Source organism: Thermobia domestica, chromosome 4 (assembly GCF_964235325.1).
Source record: "Thermobia domestica chromosome 4, izTheDome1.hap1.1, whole genome shotgun sequence".
Classification (NCBI taxonomy): Eukaryota; Metazoa; Arthropoda; class Insecta; order Zygentoma; family Lepismatidae; genus Thermobia; species Thermobia domestica.
Window position 1 is genome coordinate 9,289,106 of NC_137457.1, and position 23,015 is coordinate 9,312,120.

The window sequence follows — 23,015 nt, forward strand, 5'->3', positions numbered from 1 at the left end:
TTTGTTATGTGTGTGGCCAGTTTGTAGTTAAAGGACGGTGTAGATCCATTACGCCATAGGTGAAACTAGCATATTATATATATTTCGGATGTCGTGTGGGAGATCAGGACAAAACTTGGGCACCCAACATAATTTGTGCGTCGTGCTACGTCACTTTACTTGCATGGACCAAAGGGAAACGGAGGTTCATGAAATTTGCTGTACCAATGGTGTGGAGAGAACCCACCAACCATCTGGATGATTGTTATTTTTGTCTCACAGTAGTTAAGGGACATTCTAAAAAAAGCAAATACACAATAAGTTATCCCTACGTTAAATCCGCAATTAGACCTATTCCGCACGGGGATGAACTTCCACTTCCCGTGCCCCCTACCAACTGGGAAGAGATATGGCCAAAAGACTCTGATGATGATCATGACCTTGATGAACCATCGACATCAACATGTACATCCAAGGATCCAACGTTCATCCCTGACTGTGTTCGCGAGCCACATTTCATCCGGCAATGTGAACTTAATGACCTAGTCCGTGATTTGCACCTGACAAAACAAGAGGCGGAACTTCTGGGATCAAGATTCCAGCAGTGGAACTTATTGGATGCAGAAACGAACATATCAGTGTACAGGAAAAGACATGTTCAATTTTCAAGCTATTTCTCAATGCAAGATAATGTGTGCGTATGTACGGATATAAATGGGTTGATGGCGGAGCTAGGAATTCCTTACGTTCCAGAAGAATGGAGGTTATTTATCGACGCGTCAAAGGTCAGCCTTAAAGCTTTCCTTTTACATAATGGAAATAAAAAAACCTTCTATACCACTTGCGCACTCAGCGAAGATTAAGGAATCCTATGACACCATGTCAACTTTGCTAAATCTTATAAATTACAAGGACCATTGTTGGCAAATATGTTGTGATCTCAATGTAGTTGGTATTTTATTAGGACTGCAGTGCGGTTACACGAAGTACCAATGTTTTTTATGTTTATGGGATAGCCGATCTGATGACAAACATTATGAAGTGAAGGAATGGGAACCTAGAGTGAATTACGTACCTGGAGAATGCAACGTCAAATACGCTCCTTTGGTAGATCCTAATAAGATATTACTACCGCCACATCATATCAAGTTAGGACTTATGAAAAACTTTGTCAAAGCCATGGACACATCTGGTGAAGGTTTCAAGTATTTGCGAGATAAGTTCCCTAACCTGAGTGATGCTAAGATTTCAGCGGAAGTGTTTATTGGTCCCAAAATTAGGAAATTAATGCTTGATGATAGCTTTGACAGCAAGTTAAACAGTGCTGAGCTAGCTGCCTGGACAGCATTTAAGTGTGTTGTGCGCTACTTTCTGGGCAATAACAAAGCTGAGAGTTACACAGAAATCGTACAGGACATGATACAGAAATACAAAGAGTTGGGTTGTAGGATGTCTTTAAAAATCCACTTTTTGCACTCCCACCTCAGCTTCTTTCCTGCTAACCTGGGTGCTCTCAGCGACGAACAGGGGGAAAGATTCCACCAAGATATAATGGCAATGGAGAAAAGGTACCAGGGACGATGGGACCCTTCAATGATGGGGAACTATTGTTGGGGTCTTGTTAGAGAATGCAACATTTCTTACAAAAGAAGGAAGTAGTGTACGTTTTTGTAACCCAATGGAAGTTTCATATATTGTGATAGTTTTGATTGTCTTTTCATGACCTTTTGGTACATTTGTATTATTGTTTATTGTAAATTGTCACACTTGTAAATTATATTGTATTATATTTTATATATGTGTTTGTGGTAATAAAGCAAAACGTTTTACCTCAACTTAAGAGATCTGAAAGCATTACTATAAGGTGCAATAAACAGTACACACAGTATACATACAAACATATTTATTTCTCTAGAAAGAATAAAGTGATTATTACGAAACTTGGAGGGTTTGTTAAATATGAATCAAAGTACACTTTGGTATAATTTCAATGTAAGTATATGCAAGGGGACAAGATCTTGGGGTGTAAAATAAACGAAAAGGGAATTTTTTGAGGGATTTTCCCGAAAATCCCTCTGTTACGGGAAAACTTACGTGATGGAGAAAAACCGAGTGCATATTCGAATTCAGCGCAAAAAGTTCCTTTAAGAACAGGTATTTCCTTTTATGTAACAAAACCTTTGTTAACTAGTGTAAACGGACGATGTATATCCATGAAGTATGGCGGATTCAATAGTGTTTCCCATCCAAATGGTACAAATGGAGATTGAGAAGTGCTGGCTCCATAGTTTTGAGTTTTTCTTGAACACAGCTCAGGTTGACAGTACACAGCTGCATTGATATGCTTACCAGCTGGTAGAATTACCGATTCATGATGTCGCGAGTAGTCCAATATACATACAGGAGGACCACAGTTTGGGGTAGTGCTAGTTTCGTCTTTTTGGAATCGGTTCATGGGATGCTAACTAACGACGACAACACAGTGGAACATCGTACAGGAACCACTTCTCATCACTTGAGAACACCCTGTCCAGAAATGGCTCCTTCCAAAACGACAGGTGTCTGCTTGCATTGCCTTCTCTCAGGGAATCAAATAATGTGGGACCTATCGACACAACTTGTAGTGCTTTCCAAGTTGATGGAGGTGCTGAAAAATGGTTTCTGCAGTTATACTGAATTACAGTCCCAGCTCCTCACATCTCTGGCCACTATTCGCATCAATTGCTGCCTGAAGATGTTTATTTTTTACGTGTGTTGGTCTTTGAGTGTTTCGTCAAAGTCGTTAAACCACCGCTGCACTGTCTGCTTACTTATGACATCCTAACCAAAGGTCTTGGATATCTTACGTCCCGCTGCAGCTGCGTTTGACCGCAGTTTCAATTCGCCGTATTGACGCCGTATTGACGCTCTGTGACGTTCCAATGTTCACTCTGTCCTTACGTAAATTCACGATGTAACTGAGATGCTATAACCAGGTAGTATGTTGCATATACCCACACCAACAACTGACCTTCCCCTTATTAATTTGTTTCAACTTAAGGTTCTGAGAGCCAATTGAACACAGACTTAAACGAAAAGCGACATAATTTTTTGTTAGCTTTATATCTTGTTATATAACTGGGGAAGAAAGATAAATGAACATTCTGTGTCTATAATGTTAACCTTTCTGAATCATTTCCGACTTGCATCTCATTATTCTCATGAAGTATTAATTCGCCTATATATCTTAACACTTCCTGACAAAAATGGTTCTGTGTTAAAAGTTTGTGGTATTGAATTCCTTTTATGCAGTATTTATTTCGTCGTTTAGTTTAAGTTTCTTTTTTATAATTGAGATACAACCCCGTTGATCGTTTATAAATATCTCGAAAGTGGACATCAACAAAGAATAACAATATAAATAAAAATACTACTATTAATACAAAAATTTTCTTCTAGTTCTCTTTTCTTTTGTTAACCTTACGATTTTTTTTAAATGTACTAACATTTTCGCATAGGAAAACGTAATACATATAATATAATGTTACAGCGGTAAATTCTGTTTATGTACCGTAATATTCGTACCGATAATCACATAAATTGATAATGTTGATTCATATGCACCTGCAAAGGTGAAACATTAGATATGGCTGTCTTATTCTTGCAAATAAAGATTGGTATTATCTACTTTTTACATTTTACTGATGGCTCTTATGTCACTGCTCTTATGGCTCTTATATTAGTAACCACATTTAGATAAAAATATTAATAATACAACTACTATTGTTATTTTTATACGAGGATACGTCAATGAGTAGCTACAATATTCTTCTTGTTCTTTTCAGGTTGTCTCTACGGCATTGTGTGCTACCTTGACGCTAGGTGTCACCGTTAGCTTCGTTTGTCGTAAATTGCAGCGATATCATATTAGTTTGCTTGTCGCCGTTGCGAAGTAAATATGACCGCACCACTCTTGTGTGCACCGAAGAAGAACAGCGTTCTGTCAATGTTTTGTGTGGTCTGAAGGTGTACGTGGAGCCGAAATTCGCAGAAAACGTTCAGCACGATACGTGGACAACATGTTGTTACAGCGAAATATTTACTTGTGGATTGAACAATTCAAAAGTGATCAAACCAGCGTGACGGATGAGGAAATAGCAGGACGTGCAGCTGCAGGAACAGTTGATAAAATCATTGTAATAATCCCTGTCATGATTCTGAATAACAGATGAGTGAATATTCATGAAGTGTCAACATTTATGAAGATTGGTCATGGTTTTTCTTATGACATCATATAGAACAGACTCAACTTTCATAAAGTCTGTGCGAGAGAGACTCCGAAAAATAATCGATGAAGAGGACAAGTGAAACTGTGTGAGAATCTGTCAGGACTTACTGCACAGTTATGCTAATGAAGGTGAAAACTTTCAATGGCGAATCATCAGTGCACATGAAACGTTGATTCGTCATTTTGAACCAGAGAGTAAATCTCTTCAAGGACAAGCACTCAAGCATTAGCTTGGAAAGAAATCAGCAATGAACAGTTGAAATTACAGTGATATACTGGTAAGCAAGATAAGGCTTGAAAATCGTAATTAACGCAAAGGTAGACTGTCGGAAGGCGTTCTTGCGTTGCATGACAATATGTGTCTACATACCACCGCACACACAACTCAGATTCTTCAAACGCTGCGTTTCTAGGTTTTTTAGCATTCTGCATACACTTCCAATCTCGCCCGTCGGACTAACATCTGTGTTTGGTCCACTTACCAATTCTCTTAGTGGTAATAGATTCAGCTTCGATCAACAGGTGATGCATTCGCGGCTAGAAGATTAGTCATGGTTCTTGTTATGATATCATATACAACAGACTCAACTTTCATAAAGTCTGTGCAAGACAGACTCCGAAAAATAATCGATGAAGAGGCCAAGCGAAACTGTGTGAGAATCTGTCAGGACTTACTGCACAGTTATGCTAATGAAGGTGAAAACTTTCAATGGCGAATCATCAGTGCACATGAAACGTTGATTCGTCATTTTGAACCAGAGAGTAAATCTCTTCAAGGACAAGCACTCAAGCATTAGCTTGGAAAGAAATCAAGGCTTGAAATTCGTAATTAACGCAAAGGTAGACTGTCGGAAGGCGTTCTTTTGTTGCATGACAATATGTGTCTATATACCACCATCCGCACAACTCAAATTCTTCAAACGCTGCGTTTCTAGGTTTTTCAGCATTCTGCATACACTCCCAAACTCGCCCCGTTGGACTAACATCTGTGTTTGGTGCACTTACCAATTCTCTCAGTGGTAATAGATTCAGCTTCGATCAACAGGTGATGCATTCACGGCAGGCGGCTTAACCAAAACCAGTTTTGCAGAGGGTAAAGGAAAATTTTTGCAACGATGGGCCAGGTGCATTGAGAGGAGAGTGACTATGTTGGAAAATGATATAAATAAAATGGTCTAATATGGATATTACCAAATTGTACTCTTGTAGAAATAAATAGTAATAATTATTGGTCATACTTATTAACTTAGCCTTGTATTTTTATTCGATTTTAATGTGTTTGATTCTGTAACACATTGACAATTTACGAACGTAACAAGTGACTTATTCTGCTTACCTTCATTATGTGACAAGTGTTTGATTTCTTTTCACTTTTGCGTATAGTTTTGTGCTCTGATGCAACACAAAGCTTTGTAATTTTGCTTGAAGGGCTCGGCACATCAACCGAGAAACTGACGGTTACAAATGTAAAATATTATCTTCATTATAATGTAATATATTATCTGATTGCTATAAATATTATCTTCAGTAACACTTCTCTCCTGTTGGGCAGCACCACCATTAGCAGGCAACATTGTCTAAGGTAGTCATATTTTTTAGGTTTAAGTGCAATTCACCTTAGCCAACATTATACAATATAAATATTGAGAAAACAGTAATAAACTGAAAATGATAGCAAACCTCTTTTCAAATTTCGATCCCTCTATCTCAATCATAAATAAATCTTTTGATTGATTGAGAGCAATAATTGACCTGTTTATCTTCCCTGTATCAGTTTGATTTTTGCCTGTGATTCCAACATTTTTTGAAGTACCACTTTACGTTATTTTTTGAAGGTAAAAGATAATTCTTTCTCAGGGAATATCAAGAGAAAGAAACTATTATTTTTAGTATTTTCACGTTTGTGATAGCTACCTAAATAAAAATAGATAAAAACAAAGGAGAATAATAACAAAAGAAATAAACTAATACATTTTAAGTTAATTGTCTTGAGAGTCCTGAATAAATAATGAGAGATTCTTTAACACTTTCGGCCCTGGTGGTTACATATGAGTACACCATATTGAATAGTTAACATAATAACTCTGGAGGATTCAAAATAGCTGCTTTTTATGTCTTTCCATTTTTTTGAAATTATCCGAATCATTTTCTGCTATTTCTCAAGTGCTTTGAACTATTGTTAGGAAGATACACAAACACTTGAAGACACTACAACGATGGAAAAAAGTTTAGCCATTAGCCTGTTCTACTTTTAGCAAAAAACATAATTTGCAGTAAGTATATTTTCTGCTTTTAGTGATGCATTTGGAGTCCGTAAATTACGTAGAATACTTTGATACTTTCGACTAATGCAATTTTGTATTTTCAAGCCTGTTTTAACTCTAGTGTACACGAATCTGTACGTCTGATAATTAGGTAACTGTGACAACTGCATTCAAAATGGTGATTGTATCTAATTTGTTAGGTCAAAAAGCATGATAGTGATGCATAGAAATAAGAATCGATGAGTAAACAAAAGATCATGGCGGAAAAGGTTAACTTTTTATACATTCTTCCAGTCCTATCTGATTAACTTGAGCCCTGATCATTTATATTATGATACTTACTTCAAACACAAAGATATTCTTAATAATATAATTAGTAAAAAGATAATGGAAAACAATATAATTCCTATTACTAACGAATGGAAATAAAAATTCAAGGATATCAAAGATTGTCTTTCAGAATAAATTGCTAATAAGAATTCTACTAGTATACCAACTTGTCTGACCAATAATTTACTTATTTTCAAATGTTGAGCTAGCACAATTAACATTAGAAAAACAGCCATCTTAAAGCTGAAACTCCAAAGATTGTTACTGCTAATATTGACTACACGTAGCACACATGGGAACCCTTGGATTTCTCCATCTTTATTTGGTTATTTATCGTGTGGCGTATTTCTTAAATGTGACTTTCGAAAAAGGCATAAGTAGATTTTAGACTGTGCCATACCCTTTTAAAACGATGAGAAGTTTTAGATTTCAATTATGAATTCTACACATCCAAGTAATCATAGATCCAAGTAATCAAGTTTCTTTCTTTGTGAAGGAACGTAACAACTCCTGAACATTGGAATGAACGGAAGAGGATGTTTGTAAACAGATAGAAGAATTACACTATTTTTCACTTTTAGTTTCACTTTCTATTGTTCCAAGTGCCGTGAATAATGAATAATTACACTACATTCGGATTCTACACTCACATTCCGACTTTGTGCGTAGCTTTTCTCGGTGTTCTCCCGTTTCCTCCCACTTTCTTTATTCCACCAATTCACTCATTTCTGATCAACACCGTCTTCTATAGCCTAGAAGGCATAACCCTGGGACGTAAAATTTAAAGATTTGGTTTCATTTTTTGCTTCAGATTCAGACTTTTCATATCCCCGGAAACACTATTTTAAAGTTCAAAAATGTTCTACAAAGCACACAATTATGTAAGAAATGTAATGCAACCTCACCCCTCACTTGCTTACGTCAAAACACTTTAATCACTTGTAGTATTTCGTTTTCTGATATTGAGAAACAATAATCGAACAATCAACATTTAATATTACTGTTTGTACAGGAAGACGATGGTATATCTTCAATTGCAATCCACAATATTGTTAAATTCTCGCCAAAAACATTTTTCGCTATTTACGTCCATGACACAGCTTTCTACGACTTAACATATTATGAAAAATGCAAAACAGCTCCTGGAATTCGAACAAAGCATAAGATTTGCAAGTGAATACACTGGAGTCATTATACAAAGAAACGAATTATCTTTGGTAGTACTAGACACACTACTAGATTTTGTTTGATTAGCAGTATTCACGAATAATTAATAATAGTAATTTGCTATTTTGTGGAGGTAGGCGAATACTTAAACCTTGCTATAGACCTAATCAACATAATTCGGATTGTGGAATTATCAGTTAATAAAACAATATCTGTGTCAAAATCAAGGTTAAATACAATTACAAATGAGATTATCTGACAGATAAGAATAGTCTATCATACTTTCTATCCTTGCTGAATAGTACCAAAGTCATCTCAATTTTGACAAGTCTGTGTGCAAGAGGATTTTCACAGACAAATCTAAATTTAACACCAACAAGAGCAAGTTCGAATTTAATTACAATGCCGGGCATATGGCTTAAGAAACTAGTTTTATCAACTGGAATATTCTTACACCCATGCGTTATATGAATATGGGTTCCTGATAAGCAATTCTCGACAACTGATACCAACAGCAAGCAAAGAAGATGTAAAATTTTCAGTAATCGTATACTGATGCTAGTTTGTAATTCATTGTGATACAATAAGTAAAGTACATCTGTTGTAAGAAAACGACTAGGTCTGCTCCTTGTATTTCCTTCATATATGATGATTTTATAAGTTTAAATATAAACCAAAGAGACCATAATACCCAGAAGCACTTGTTAGTTTTTTTTTCTTTTGTTGAAAACATATTAAACGTATTGTAACTGCTTATGCACACGAGATTGGTGTTATCTTATGTTAAACGGATCGTACTCCTATAAAAGTATCAGAAAACTTTCATTGTGTTGATATTTTGTTGCTTTGATTACATGTGAACATTTCCACCACGTAACAAATGTATCTAAATACGTTTGTTGCCTGAAAATATTAATCTAAAAGTTAAAATATGATCCATATAGGTAATCAACGCAATACATTGAATTGACATAATAGTTCTTAACCTTAAATAGCATGAAACGTTATTGATTACTAATAGAGCTTAATAATTAAATACTTTTATTTATTTACTTTGTCATCAACACAACTGGAGGCATAAGGCTAATTATAGTGTTGGTATACTACATAATCAATTTACAGTAGTCTTGTAAAACATACAGTTCACATGTAAATTTCTTTGTGTTCGATATATATTTTGTTATAAGGAGAGCATATACGCCAGATTGGTGATACGTTCATCCTTTCATTTTTGCAAGAGCACAATCCAAAGCTTTCAGCACGAGTATTAAGTGTCGGAACATGCAAGTTTAATGTCGATATCAGATTCATAGAATTAAAATAGTTATGCATTATTTCATAGGAAAAAAATTATATCTTAAACGCCTATAAATAAGCTTTACTTTCTGCATCATACTCCAACATCTGGAATAACATGAAATGTGAAATGCTTCATGAATAATACAGTCCAGCACGGTAATTATGATATAATACACGACAATTACAAAGCTGCAGAAATAAGTTGGTGTGATACCGAACAACCTACAAATGTATTAGTACATTTTTGTATGTTCTGCCGACAAAGTATTTTTACGTATATGTAATATTTCACTTATATATTGCCCACTGAAAAAAAAATGTTATAAACATCTGAATTGTAAGCTTAAATTTCTGGAACGTTTCTATCCCGTATTTTGCAATTAAAATACCTAATGTAACGGTTAGACGAGTGACTACGTAGTACTAAATATTGTGTTTTGGGTTTTCCTAAATACGAAACGTTGATTTGAGATTTGAAGTCATGGCTTTATTTGTATTAAAAAGGGAAAATGTATCTTCAGCAGCTATTAACACAGATCATAGTAATTGATTGGTTGCTATGTGATATGCATAGCACATTAGTTGGTCACTCTTTTCCTTGAAGGGTAACTTCTTATAACTATAAAATAGAAATACAATTAAGAAACAAATTAGTACAATTTTCCGAGGTAGCTTAAATTTTACAACTCAAAGGTTAAGTTCCGAATTTAAAGAATCATTCTCAGCTGCAGTATTAAATATTTCATTAAATTTATGATTGAAGGATACAAATTTGTTTTCTGGTATATAATGTTTTGTTTGAATTCATAAATTATTCAGATCGAATGGTAATTCAACCTAAATTTCCAGATTATTTTAAGCCTAGACAGAAATTTAAACTTCGCTTTAGGCACCTTTATCAAAATTCTTAAGGAAGCAAATTTAAACTGGTGGATTGTTTCCATTGTCGGATTTCAAATTCTGTCGTTTCTTGTAAAATTATACGTATAACGGCAAGATTAAGCGGCAAGAGCTATTTCTTGGGTCTGATTCTGTAACAGTTAGTCGATAACATAGATCGGTTTCTTTTGCGGTATTCATCAGAAGTTACATAAACATTGTATTTATTACAGTTCATAAACTATGTTACAACTAGCAGGAATACCAATTTTGTTTATAATTATGTAAAACCTTAATCCTTACTATTGACAAGCATACGTACACGTAGTGCACGAAATGTGGACTTTATTGTCTTTGTGAGAGTATCACCAACACAAAAGAGTTTAACATCACACTTTAAAAATGTATTCACTTTTTTCTAGGTTGCATGTGAAGTGCAGTGGGATTTTCGTTTGATTTAGATTTCGTCAAACTGATCTTGTGAAGGACACGAGACGTGCATATTTATTATTTTGACATCGTCACGTTTCTTTCTTCCACCATTATTTTCTAATTACATATCATCATCCATCAACATAATTAACATCTCCCTTAGCTTACATAAAAATGTCACGTTTATCTAAACATTGCCCCGTTGTCAGAAAAAGTAAGAAGTAAAGAATATAATGTTTCAGTTGGAACATTTCTTACATGTAATTTAACTTGTTCATGTGTTCCAATGGCATGATACAAAAATTATAAAGAATTGACCACTATTTTGTTGCAGAGAATCAAAGTATAGTTTTTTGTATGCTTAATCCAACATATTGTTAGTGATTTTGCATTCGTGTTGTAGAACTCTCTCTCAATATGTAGAATTATAATAAGCAAACATTATACCATAGCGTACTCTGAAAGATGATATAATACAATTACAAAGTAATAAGAATATAATAAAATTAATGATCTATTATTTTCCAGCCAATACTGCCTTCGCATATTTTTGATCTCTTAATAACGCAACTTACGTTTGTATATTCATTTACCAAGATTATCGAATTGAAAAAGCAGTAGATATTGAAAAAAAACAAAGCATTGTTCGCTCTATTATTTCTAAATCTTGAACAGAAAATATTAGTAAATTAAAGAAATTGTATGTAAATATGTACGCTATGTTTAAATGAACGCTTGACAACATTCCATGATTCAGATAAGGCATTTGTATTGTTTCCATTGAAAGTCATAACACGTTATCTGCATTGCTTCTCCTATGGAAGCATTCCACAATTAAGTTGCAACCACTTGTATGGTGCATTTACATATCCAACTATATAAACATTTAATATAGTGTCTGTCTTGTATTATAAACAGCTCAGTATCTCGACCCGCCACAAATACCAATTCCCACTATGTTTTCTACACTAGTCATTATTTAAAACTATTGATTGGGATACGAAATGAAGCCACGGTTATTTATATTAATTGCCATTTACAGTCAGGTATGTTCTCTACGTATTACATATAAGATATTCAGAAAATCTACTGTATCAAACAGGAAGATCTAATATAACACTGAGTCAGATAAAGTTTCTTAAATAAATTAAATTATATTTTAGTCACTGATAATCGATTTTAAAGTGTATATGAATATTATTTTGTATAAAAATTGGATTGTAAGACAAAAGAACAAACTGTAAACGTTTGTGCATTAAAATCGTCACAACAACAAATAATTTTATATCATATTGTACATATTTTAAAAAGTTTCTTTGGAATACGTAAAAATCAATACTAATTAATTTGTTTCCATTACATACGTGAGATTTTTTAATCGTACCGGGAAATTTACCTACATAAGAAAATAATTTTATAAATGCATTAAATGTTAGTTTTTCGACTTAATGATAAGAATAATAAATCAAATACTTAACAAATAATACAAATAACTCAGGAAGTGAATATAAAGTTATAAGGTTGATACTAAATTTCAGTGATACTCCTCTTATCGAATAATCTATCTAATACAGAGAAAGATAAAAGCAAGGCGAGGTTTAGAAGGTACTGATCCTTGATTTCCTTTACAAAACACCAGAAGATATTGACAGTTAAAAGAGGAAGATTAAGATGTAGAAATATGACAGGAACTCTCCCTGACTGAAACCTAGGAAAGCTATTTTTCTGTACAATATTGTATAGGTGCAAATTTTGGATGCACCATGCAATATTTTATTTGATGAAGTTAAACATGTAATCACAAGGACTTTATTGTAGAGAAGCTCTAGTAGTTTAAGCGACCACACTAATTTTAAAGAAAGAAGGTATTGCTTAAATCAGTTAAAATAGCAAAGTATCCGTGTTATGAAAACAATGTATCACATATGCTTTACATATCAATGCAGCACCACAAACCTAAGAATAAGTTATTTTGATTCTATTGGTTGCTTACTTATGATAACTTCCCTTCTTTGGACATATTTTCATACCAAAATCTTTGCAAACTTGTTTAATAAATAAAATATACACAGTACATGCAAACACACAAACACACGCGCACAGCATTTTAGGCTACATTCACGATTCAACTCTGAGATTCAATTCCGTAGCATTTACTCAATGATTGTTTGTCTGGGATTGGCGGCTAATCACACATAATAATGATCGTGAGTGCAATGTGGATGAGATAATAATAGCAGTTATTTCTCGACACCTTATACAGGAGTGAGCTACAAGTCTTAAAATATTCTGGTACACAAAATACTTGCATTTGCTTACAGTAAAATAAAGCAGATTGATAATCAAGGAATAGATCTCGTGTTAGATTGTGTACAATGTCCTTGCGCCATGTACCTAAAGAGGTAACAATCCGAAGCGACAATATCAGTACTATATATCGTGTGTGATGTCAGTTTGATCATAATAAGTTCTAGTATTTTCTTAGTTTAGAAGAGAAACGTATGAAACAGGATAATCGTAGGAAAAGTAGAGTAGATAAAAATGTTATCCTCATTTCGGGCGTTTTACCTATTAGTAGCAATGCAGACTTTTACAATCAGATCACATATGTATGTTATATCATCACATATGTAGACACACACGTGAAAGAAACCAAACTAATATGTATTTTTCGTACTGAAAATAAGTTGAATTGAAAATATACTTCGATAAATTAAATCCTTTGGAACAAACCTGGGTGATTTTATAGATTTTTCTTCTTTTCATTTTTGCTTCTAAAGCAAACGTTAGCAGATGGTGGAATGAGTATGGATTTTCATAACATTTAGATTATCAATATTCAGAAAGAAGCTCCATTTTTTCATCCAGACATTTAATGATTATACAGCTGTTTAAATGTGTAGAAAATAATATAGCTATTACAAGTCTATCTTCGAATCTGGTTAATTAGTAGAATAATTCCCATAAACATGCTTATAAGCTAGGCAAAAATTTTCGAACAAGGAGCACATCTGTCCCAAATATCCCAAGACCTGCAACGTACTATAGAATTTATTGCTTGAGAGTTTCAATACTTAAGCATGTATAACCCTTAAAGTTAAAATTGCATTATAAATTGTTATGGCTATTGTTAAACTGTCACACGTATAACTGTAAATTAAGATATTTCGAACACAATAAAGTATTTTTCAGACTATAATATATGAGTGAACGTTGCCTATCATCCTAAGACTCCATGTAATCTGTTTAATTAGTAAATTATTAAATAGAATATTATTTGCTTTCTTCTTTTCGAAAACAAACTTTGTGTTTTATATTTTTTATTCAATTAATATTATTTGATGGGAGTAATGTTATTACATAACAATATTTCACAAATTATTCTAGCCAGAAGAATTACTTCTAGTACAATATTGAACAGGAGCATTTCTCTTTGGAGTTGTGTTGCAAATCTGTTCAAATATGAGTTTTCTATTTCATTTAAATAATACTGGACAACAACGTTTTCAGTAGTTTCTACAGATATATTTTGCTGGAATCTCTGATCATACACATATCCATTATATGTTATATTCTCTGAACTTTATTAAAGTATTTTAAAAGTTTGGCTAGAAATGTATTTATATTTTCAATCATATTTCTTCTTTTTATGAGCAGACATAACATTTCTAATAATAGCGGCAAATAAGGATATATTTTTAACAAGACTCTGGATCAGTTTATACACAATATTACATAATAAATTTGCATAATGAATTTGTAACATAGAAAAATCCATTCACTTAAAAACTAGCATTTTCGAAGACGATCTGTGATGGGAGCGTGAAACTTTTTTTTACACTACCCATGTTCAAATGCTGCTTTAATGTTCACTGACTAGCTTGAGGGTGGGTGCCTGAGATATAGTAGGGACATACTGTAGTGTTTACTAGTGCACAGCTTTAAGTATTTAACTTAAGCAAGACAGCGACGTTTAACTTCACGCACAGTTCCTACAAATTCCCACCACACAATCTACCCTTCGATCTTCATTTCCCATCGAAGAAGAGGAAAATCTTCACTTGATATGCAACTAAAGTTGTTTGGGAACAATTCACATATGGCTTTAATTTATGCATCATTTCCTTTAACTCAGTGTGGCTCCGCGTAGCGTAGTCGCTAACGCTCTCGCCTTCGGTGCGAGCGATCCTGGGTTCGCTTCCTGGTGGGACCACACGATCGAAAAAGTGTAAAACGCCAGGCACTCTGAATGAGGTTTCCCTCATTCACAATGTCCAAATGCTGGGTGATACCTAACTTATATGTCCCAGGCCGCTTCCTTCTTTTCCCAGTCCTTTCTTCCTTCCCTTTCCCTGGTTAGTGTGCTTGCTGAGGGACGTCAACCCTCAAACGTGATGGGCTAAATGGCCTTAGATGCCGAGAGCCCAGAAATCTAATTTCTAAATCGTAAACCCTAATCATTTAACCCAAATAACGAAAGTATGACATATTAAACATAAGATATTCTATTAAAATATTAGACTTTAATGTACATCACTGTGTTAATACCAAATGAATGAAATATTAAATATTAAGTATTAATATGTGTTGGCTTATGAGACATTTTAAAAATGAATATCCTAACTCTTATTTGATGAAACAGCATACCTTTATTAAAATGATTTATTTTTCAGATTTTTGTAGTCCTTGCCGAGAAACCCGAATCCCAAACATTGCATAAAATATTAAAGCGAGCAACATGTAAGTTCTACTTTACGATTTTCCTTTTTTATATTTTGATATTGTATGATCTTATGATATGAAGTATAAATACGACATTGTACGAAACAAAGCATACTAGGTCGTGTGTTAAACTTCTTTATGTATATTAGGGCTAACACTGTTTTTCCGATTTATATAGAGGTAGTGCGTAAAGCAGATATTTAACGCCAGTTTACAAACAACATTTAATATTTGGTACTAGCTACTGATTTACTTAAATTTGTAAATCAAACAGTAACGTTACAAAGAATGCAGGGAAAGGTGTATATATAATTTTATACTACCAATACAGCCCACAAATAGTATATACATTAGAATTCTTCCAACACAATCTCCATATCGGTTGAAGCAGTTGTCGGATCGTGGGATGAGTTTAAAAATTCCCTCCTGGTAAAAATCCTGACTTCTAGTGCTCAGCTGCGTTGTCGTTTCAAGCGACGAGCTCCTAGGTAATCCTTCAAGTGCTGGAAAAGGTGAAAGTCGCTTGGAGTGAGATTAGAGATGTAGGGAGGGTGGTCACTGGTGTCCCAGCGAAATTGTTTGAACTGCGTGGTAGTGGTCGGAGCTGTATGTGCATATGTGTTGTTGTGAAGGAAGAGAACGCCCTTTGTGAGAACTTCTGGCCAATTTCTGTTGATTACAGTGCACAATCGGGTCAAAGTTTTACAGTATCGGTAAAGCGCCACTGTGCATCCTCTTTCCAAAAATTACATAAATAAGACACCGGCACTGTCCGAGAATAATTTGGCCATCACCTTTACGACGGAGCGCGTTAGATTAAACTTCTTTGTTATTGGAAACCAGGGATGTTTCCTCCTGGGCTGTAACGGTGGATGCATGTTTCGACATGCGTGAAAATGTGCTGATGAAGCCATTGCCCTTCCGTGGAAAATCATGCCAAAAGTTAGTTGCAGATCCTCGTCTGGAACTCTGCACAGTTGTAAACCCGTTGTTATTTTAATTACAGCACACTTCTCTTTCCTCTATAAGAGACGAAATTTAAGAAATTTCGGCAAGCAATTTTATTTTCTGATCTTCTCTCTTATATTTAGTTGCCTTAATCTTTATAAGTATTTCCTAATACCTCAATGACTAGTTACAAATATTGTATTGACCGGAAACTCCATGCTTCAAACATGCATTTCTTCAATGAACATCTCTTTCTTCATGCGGTCCCGACCTACCAACTGATAGTGACTTCTCCTTTAGGCATTGCTTCTGATCTACCTAAGTAATAACCTCCTTCATGAAGTGCTTCCAATTTAAATACGTCGTAGCAGCTACTAGTTACTTACATTCGCAATTACCTACCTGGTAGTGACTTCGTCGCATGCTTCTCATCTACGTAAATAGTGCAATCTGATCCCTTTCATATTTCTGACTCAACTACGTTTGTCTCTTCATATGATTCCGACATATTATTGTAATAGTTATTTGCTTCTCTCTATCTATGATTTAATTTTACTTTAAACGACAAGCGCACAAATATAAGGCTCGGACGAAAAAAACTAATTAGAAGTATTATCTGCTTTAAAATATTAGACGTTTGACAATGAAGCTTTTTTTGGCTATATGGCAGCATAAGGGGTTGTGTTGATTTAGTGTTGCTTTATTTTTACTATGAAAAATAGTATTATAGATTATCACGAATAACTTAAAAGAAAGGAAATCCTCATCTAATAAACGAGAAAAAACGGTATCAAGAAAGACTAAGGGGAACTTTGTCCAATCAAGACAATTTATTATGCTTACCAAAATAAAGAAATTTCATGTTTTATTAGATTATCTACTTTTTTGTCACAACTACAACCATAGTCATAATATTAGCTATTAATAAGTACACAATAAATTAATGTATTAATTTTATGCAATGTTTCTATGTTGTCTTAGTAGTGTTAAAGTTTGAGACATCTCTGGTGTTACTGTAGCTCTTTTCTATGTTTGGAATAAAGTTTCAAAATCTAGATAGGTAGATACGGTGGCCCAAATGAGTAGAAACTCAAAAAATAAAATCCTAGTCACTAGGAATTGGGAAAAATTATAAAAAATAATTATAACAGACGAGGTAGAAATCTTTTAATACAATTAGCACCATCGACCACTACCTTGAAATTGCGGAAACATTTTAAACGAGAACACTATCATGAGAAAAACCAAATAGGACTGATTTTTTCCAGAAAATCATCGGTGAAATGCTTTTGGCTCTAGGACCAACCGTTGCAAAGATCTAACTATTGCAACCATTGCCAAGTTCAGCACTTACCTGGAGATAACACCGCGGGCAATATGTGAACCCTGATCAATGTTAAATCAATTGTTCAATATACCGTCCCTCCTAAGCAATCGTTAGATGTATCTGCTGCTGCCAGTCATCCATTATCCTACCTAGCATCTCCTCAGGAATACTGGCACAAGCGTGAATAATTCTTCGATTTATTTAATTAATGTTCATGATCTTGGTAGCATGCACTGCGCATTTCATGTAGCCCCACAGAAATAGATCATTTTAGTGAGATCTGAAGAACCCCGATGCCCATTACACAGTTCCTCCCGGCTTAAGCATGCCTGTGGAAATAGTTCATCGATGTACACAGGAGGACATAATCCGAAATGAAGTGGTGCTCTGTCATGTTGACAGTAAAATGGAAAGGACCAGTCCTCTAATGTGACGGACGACAGGATTTTCTTCTCATGCCCTTACAGTAAAGAATTGCATTAAATTTTCCTAGAATGCTCTGACCACAAGGGTAGACCACACACCGCACCACACGGTCACTTTTTAGGAAAATCGACCCGAGAAACGTCGTACCAGTGTGAATTGTATCGGTAATTTAGCGTATTCACCTCACCCAACACAAAAAATGTCCTCGTCTGACAACAGCACGTCATTTGCGAATCAAAGATTATGTGTGATTTTTCCGCTTCCCACACAGAGATTCGACTTGGAGGCATGGATTATACTTTTGCAGATGTTGGAATAGCTGAACCTTGTACCGATGACACTTATGCAAAAACACGATTCGGAGGATGGATGTACGGGGTACAACACATTCTTGAGCTAGACAACTTGTACTGCGAGTGGGGATGTTTGCGAAAAAATACCAACACAGTAGCTTCGTTCATCGCTGTACGAGGAACGTCTAATTTCGGTTTGTTTTACACACAGGTTCCTTAAATTTCGCTATAACTTCCGTCGTTGAAATCGTCTGTGATCTGTTTGCTGATGGGCTCTTCTAAGACCAACACGATCTCTATCCGCTCATTCTTTGTTATCTTCATTCCGTGTTACTCCACGTAAGACAAAAGAAAATATTTTACTCCTTTGTAACGGTTGTTCGTACAGACAAAACCATTTCAACATTTGCGTTCTGATAGCATTCCGTTCTCTTTGATATATCGCACAATTTTATTCTCAATTGAAAAAGTTCCCACCATTTCAAAATGGCTTCCGATGGTGCCATTTGCCTCAAAAGATTTTCCCCTTGTGTGTAATCATGAGTTTTTCCCCTTTCTTCTCAATTAGGAACAGTTTTTATTTTAGTTGATTCATTCCACACTTTCTTTTTCTACATATATATATCATCCTGTTTTCTTTTGATGTTCCAACTAAGGAAAATTGCAGTGAAAAGTCCTATGAGCACCTTCTTTTTATTAAGGGCTGAATTCTCAGAGAAAGAAAAATACTCACACTAGAAAACTACTTGCGTAACACACTACAAAATATAAAATGTATTACTCAACTATCGTTCAATATCATGCACGAATCGTTGTAGTGAAAAGAAAATGTAATAAATGTGGTTGTGGATGTATATATAGAACTAACAATTTAATTAACGAACACATCAATAGCAGATATTACTATACAAAGAAAACTAACATCAAGTTAAGATAATATAAGAATGAAAAGCCCCTGTCGTTTCTGAACTGAGCTCATGCAGTACTAATTTCGTAGTTTCTATGGCATGCTTTCTCTCTTTTTTTACTCTTAAACCAACACAGTGGCCCTTCTAATAACTCAGGAATATTTACGAACTTATATGATTTGCGCAGCTTTTTAGCGAATGAAACAACGATTGTGTATACACTCATGATTTACACGAGTCTACTTGTACTGTAAAATTGTGGGGGAAAGGGGAAACCGATTGGTGTTCTGCCGTTATCTTTTTTCGGTAAACTCTAATCCACAGGCGCTAGGCTGCAAGTCCGTTTCATTCGGTAAGTCACACTCGTCTCCAGCTTAACGTTTAAGGTAAAGTCTCCACTGCTAAACCTCCTACCTTCACTGACCAATATTACTATTTAGCTTTAGTGGTCGAACGCTTTATTGCACTGATGATCTTCAGACAATTGCTAAAAATGAAACTTTATTTTATTACCACACGACAAAACCAAAACGAACTATTTGAGCGGCCAAAGGCAAATCAGCGCAACATAAAAGCTAACTTGCTTTATTCGTACTGTTATATTTACACAGTACGCTACTGTAAGAGCGGTCGTCCGCAAGGTGACGCACTACTGTATTCGTGAATTGAGCTCACGGATCGAGGTTGTATTTGCGGCTGCCGTTTCAGGAAGACTAGCTGGGCCAGTTTCAGTCATGGTAGTTCAGTTATAGATACTCGCTTCTGAATGGTGGAGACGAGTATGCGATGTTATGGATAGTCTTATATTTGTCCGTCAGTTGATTTCTGTACCTGTAAATCATTGCAAACTGCGTGAGAAACAAGTTGTTCTCAAGAACAGAAAACAAGGCTTCTATTGGTCTATTGGCGTAGTCTAAAATGTTATTTCACTGCCTACCAACACTAATTCGGGATAAAAAAAATGCTAGGACTCCAGGGTTCAAGTAGGATTGACGAAAAAACGCAATGTCTAAAAAAGGAATTCAAAAACATATTTTTCTGAGCCCCCAAACTATCAGTTTGAATCGTGGTTGTTAATTCAGATACATGGCATCATAATAAGTCATATTAGTTAAAGTGGTGTTGTTTTATATACATTTACCAAATAACTACTTTTATAAGAAATTTTTGTTTCTTATTAAACGGATATAATTATTATAAGAGGTGGCTTAATTTATTTATAAGTGCTTACTAGGAAAAAGATACAAGAAAGTAGTATCTCCCTAGGAAATGTCCCTCATCAAATACTTGGATCAAAAGTACAAGATCCTTAATAGAGTGTTATTTCTAAGACTCAGAGGATATAATAGTAAATGATGTTAGATAATATAACAAAGTATGACTTTGTGTTTGAAGCTAGCAGAAAAATAAATGAATCACAATTCCAGATAAAAAAGAAATTTAAAAAATGATGCGACTATCAACTTTACTCAACTATCTAGTTTTAAGATAACTAACTACCTTAAACTGAATATGTTTATTAAGACACAAGTGCAATTACATATTCTTTAATGTAACATTTTAATTTAATTTTTAAGTAGATAGGAAGCGAAACAGTAATAATTTCATCGTTATCAAATTGTCTCATATAAGATCACCTTATCCAAAGTGAATGTGGCTGTTAAAATATAGTAGGCGACGTATCAATTTATATTGTAAAATTTTACTTTGTCTTTAAAGTAACCTAAGTAACCTGAAGCCAATAGGGTGTATTAATTTCCTAGGAAGAGCTTACCCTCCATCAAATATTCGAATTTCGAGCCATCTTACTCAACATTAGCACGTATATTAAAACAACACGGAATGGCATCAATTTATAATCTAACAATTGAATTTCTTTATGACGCGACAAGGAACTGACAGGAAGCTCTTGATTTTCTAGGAAATTATTACCCCTATCAAGATTTCGAATTTCAAGTTATCTTATCTGAAGTGAGTGGGCCTAGTAAAAGATAACCCAGCATGGTATCAATTTATAATTTCAGCCTTTGAATTTATGTTCCAAGTAATTAGAAATCGACAGGAAGGTATTGATTTCTTAGGAATATATCACCTCTGACAAATTTTCGGATATAAAATCATGGTGCCCGAAGTGAATGCGCCCAGCCAGATATAACATGGAGTGGTATCAATTTATGATGTGACTTTTCATTTTGTACCTAAGTAACCTGGAAGTGACAAAGGAATATTAATTTTCTGACAAACTATGTTCATATTAAATTTTCCAATATAAGGCTATTTTACCTAAAACGATTGCTCCTAGTAAGAGATAACTCGAAATAGTTCTAATTTTTAATATAATATTTGAATTTGTTTTTGAAGTAACAAGAAACCGATAAGTGGTGTTAATTTTCTAAGAAAATATTACCCTACCAAAGTTTTGGATACAGAATTATCTTGGCAAAAGTAAAATTGTGTGCTAATATTTAATAAGGAAAGATATAAATTTATGATATAATATTTGACAGCATTTTTGAATTAACTAGATCTCTACAAGAGAGCACTAATTGGTTAAATAAATATTACCCATCTTCATAGCGTTTCTTTGATGTAAATTGTGATATGGTATGACTTTCCATTGAAGGGACTAATATTTATTCTATTTATCTTTAATACAGAATGGTTGTACCTTCAATCATCTCAAATAAATGATAATTGAAATGAAGTAATAATTCTGTAGTTTGTTATTACCTCTAGTTAAGGTGTTTCTCTCATATATCTCTTGATATCTTATGAGTTTTACTTCATGCATATGCAATGAATGTAATTCGGGATGTATGTGGGGTAATAATTACATAGGTAATTCTTCTCAGTAATAATTTTCACGAGTAAAAAAATCCCTGCTATACTTGTTGTACAATCGTTCAAATGCTTGAATTCTGTAGTTTTCTAGAAATTATATAACTGTCCATTATGTAAATGATGATCTAATATTAACAACCAGTAATGGAATCGATGGTAAGTTTGAAATAAGTTGCAGTAGTCGTAATTTTTATGTGAGCAAATAATACATAAAGCTTAGAAAGTTAATTGATCTAGGGACCATAGAAATACTTCTGAAATATATTTCACAATTATCTGTATCCATTTTGTTCTAGATAATCAACCGGGCCATGTGTTCTTCAATCCACAAGGCAAGTTTAATAATAATTTCATTTGTTAATAATATTAAATTACTTTACCTTACTGAAAATTATCTTCCTCGTATTTAATTCTTTCATGGATTAAAAATCATTTTTATACACCATCCAATATCTTTGGTTATTAAATGCTTAAAATTTCTAATTTTTAATTTCAAATGTACATTAGATATAGAATGAAAATATATTTTTGCTTTAAATCATTCTGTGAATAAATGAACAAACTGATTTTGATGCACTTGGAATCCTAACGTATTACCATGCTTTAACAATGAGTTGAACTGATTTGGAATTTAAAGTCCCTTTTGGAAGCGAGGCTATATGAAACGATACTTCCTGATTAACATGGAGTCCATACGACACGATCTCCTGCTAGTAGCTAAACCCCAGGTTTATCACGCCAATGTTTTAAATAAGTTCTAAGCCTTAGGAAACCAATTTCACTTTCCGTCTTTTTTTAAGAAAATCATTACGTCATCTTACAATTACATGTTAAATTATTTAAAATGAAACTTCCAATCACCAAATGTCATTAACCTAATCTTAATGGATTCCCAGATACCACTATTTCACTATGATTATTAGTGCCTTCATT

General features: G+C 34.2%; 1 protein-coding gene across 1 annotated transcript in view; it reads left to right on the plus strand.

Annotated features, from left to right (window-relative positions):
- The first annotated feature begins 11,473 nt into the window (after window positions 1–11,473).
- LOC145683627 (uncharacterized) overlaps window positions 11,474–23,015 on the plus strand; it is a 497,638-nt gene continuing 486,096 nt past the window's right edge. Inside the window, exons 1-3 of the mRNA XM_081754963.1 lie at window positions 11,474–11,663; window positions 15,291–15,357; window positions 22,379–22,414. Of these exons, the coding sequence (XP_081611089.1) occupies window positions 11,622–11,663; window positions 15,291–15,357; window positions 22,379–22,414 (145 nt within the window). The 5' untranslated portion in view covers window positions 11,474–11,621. The remainder of the gene's footprint in view (window positions 11,664–15,290; window positions 15,358–22,378; window positions 22,415–23,015) is intronic.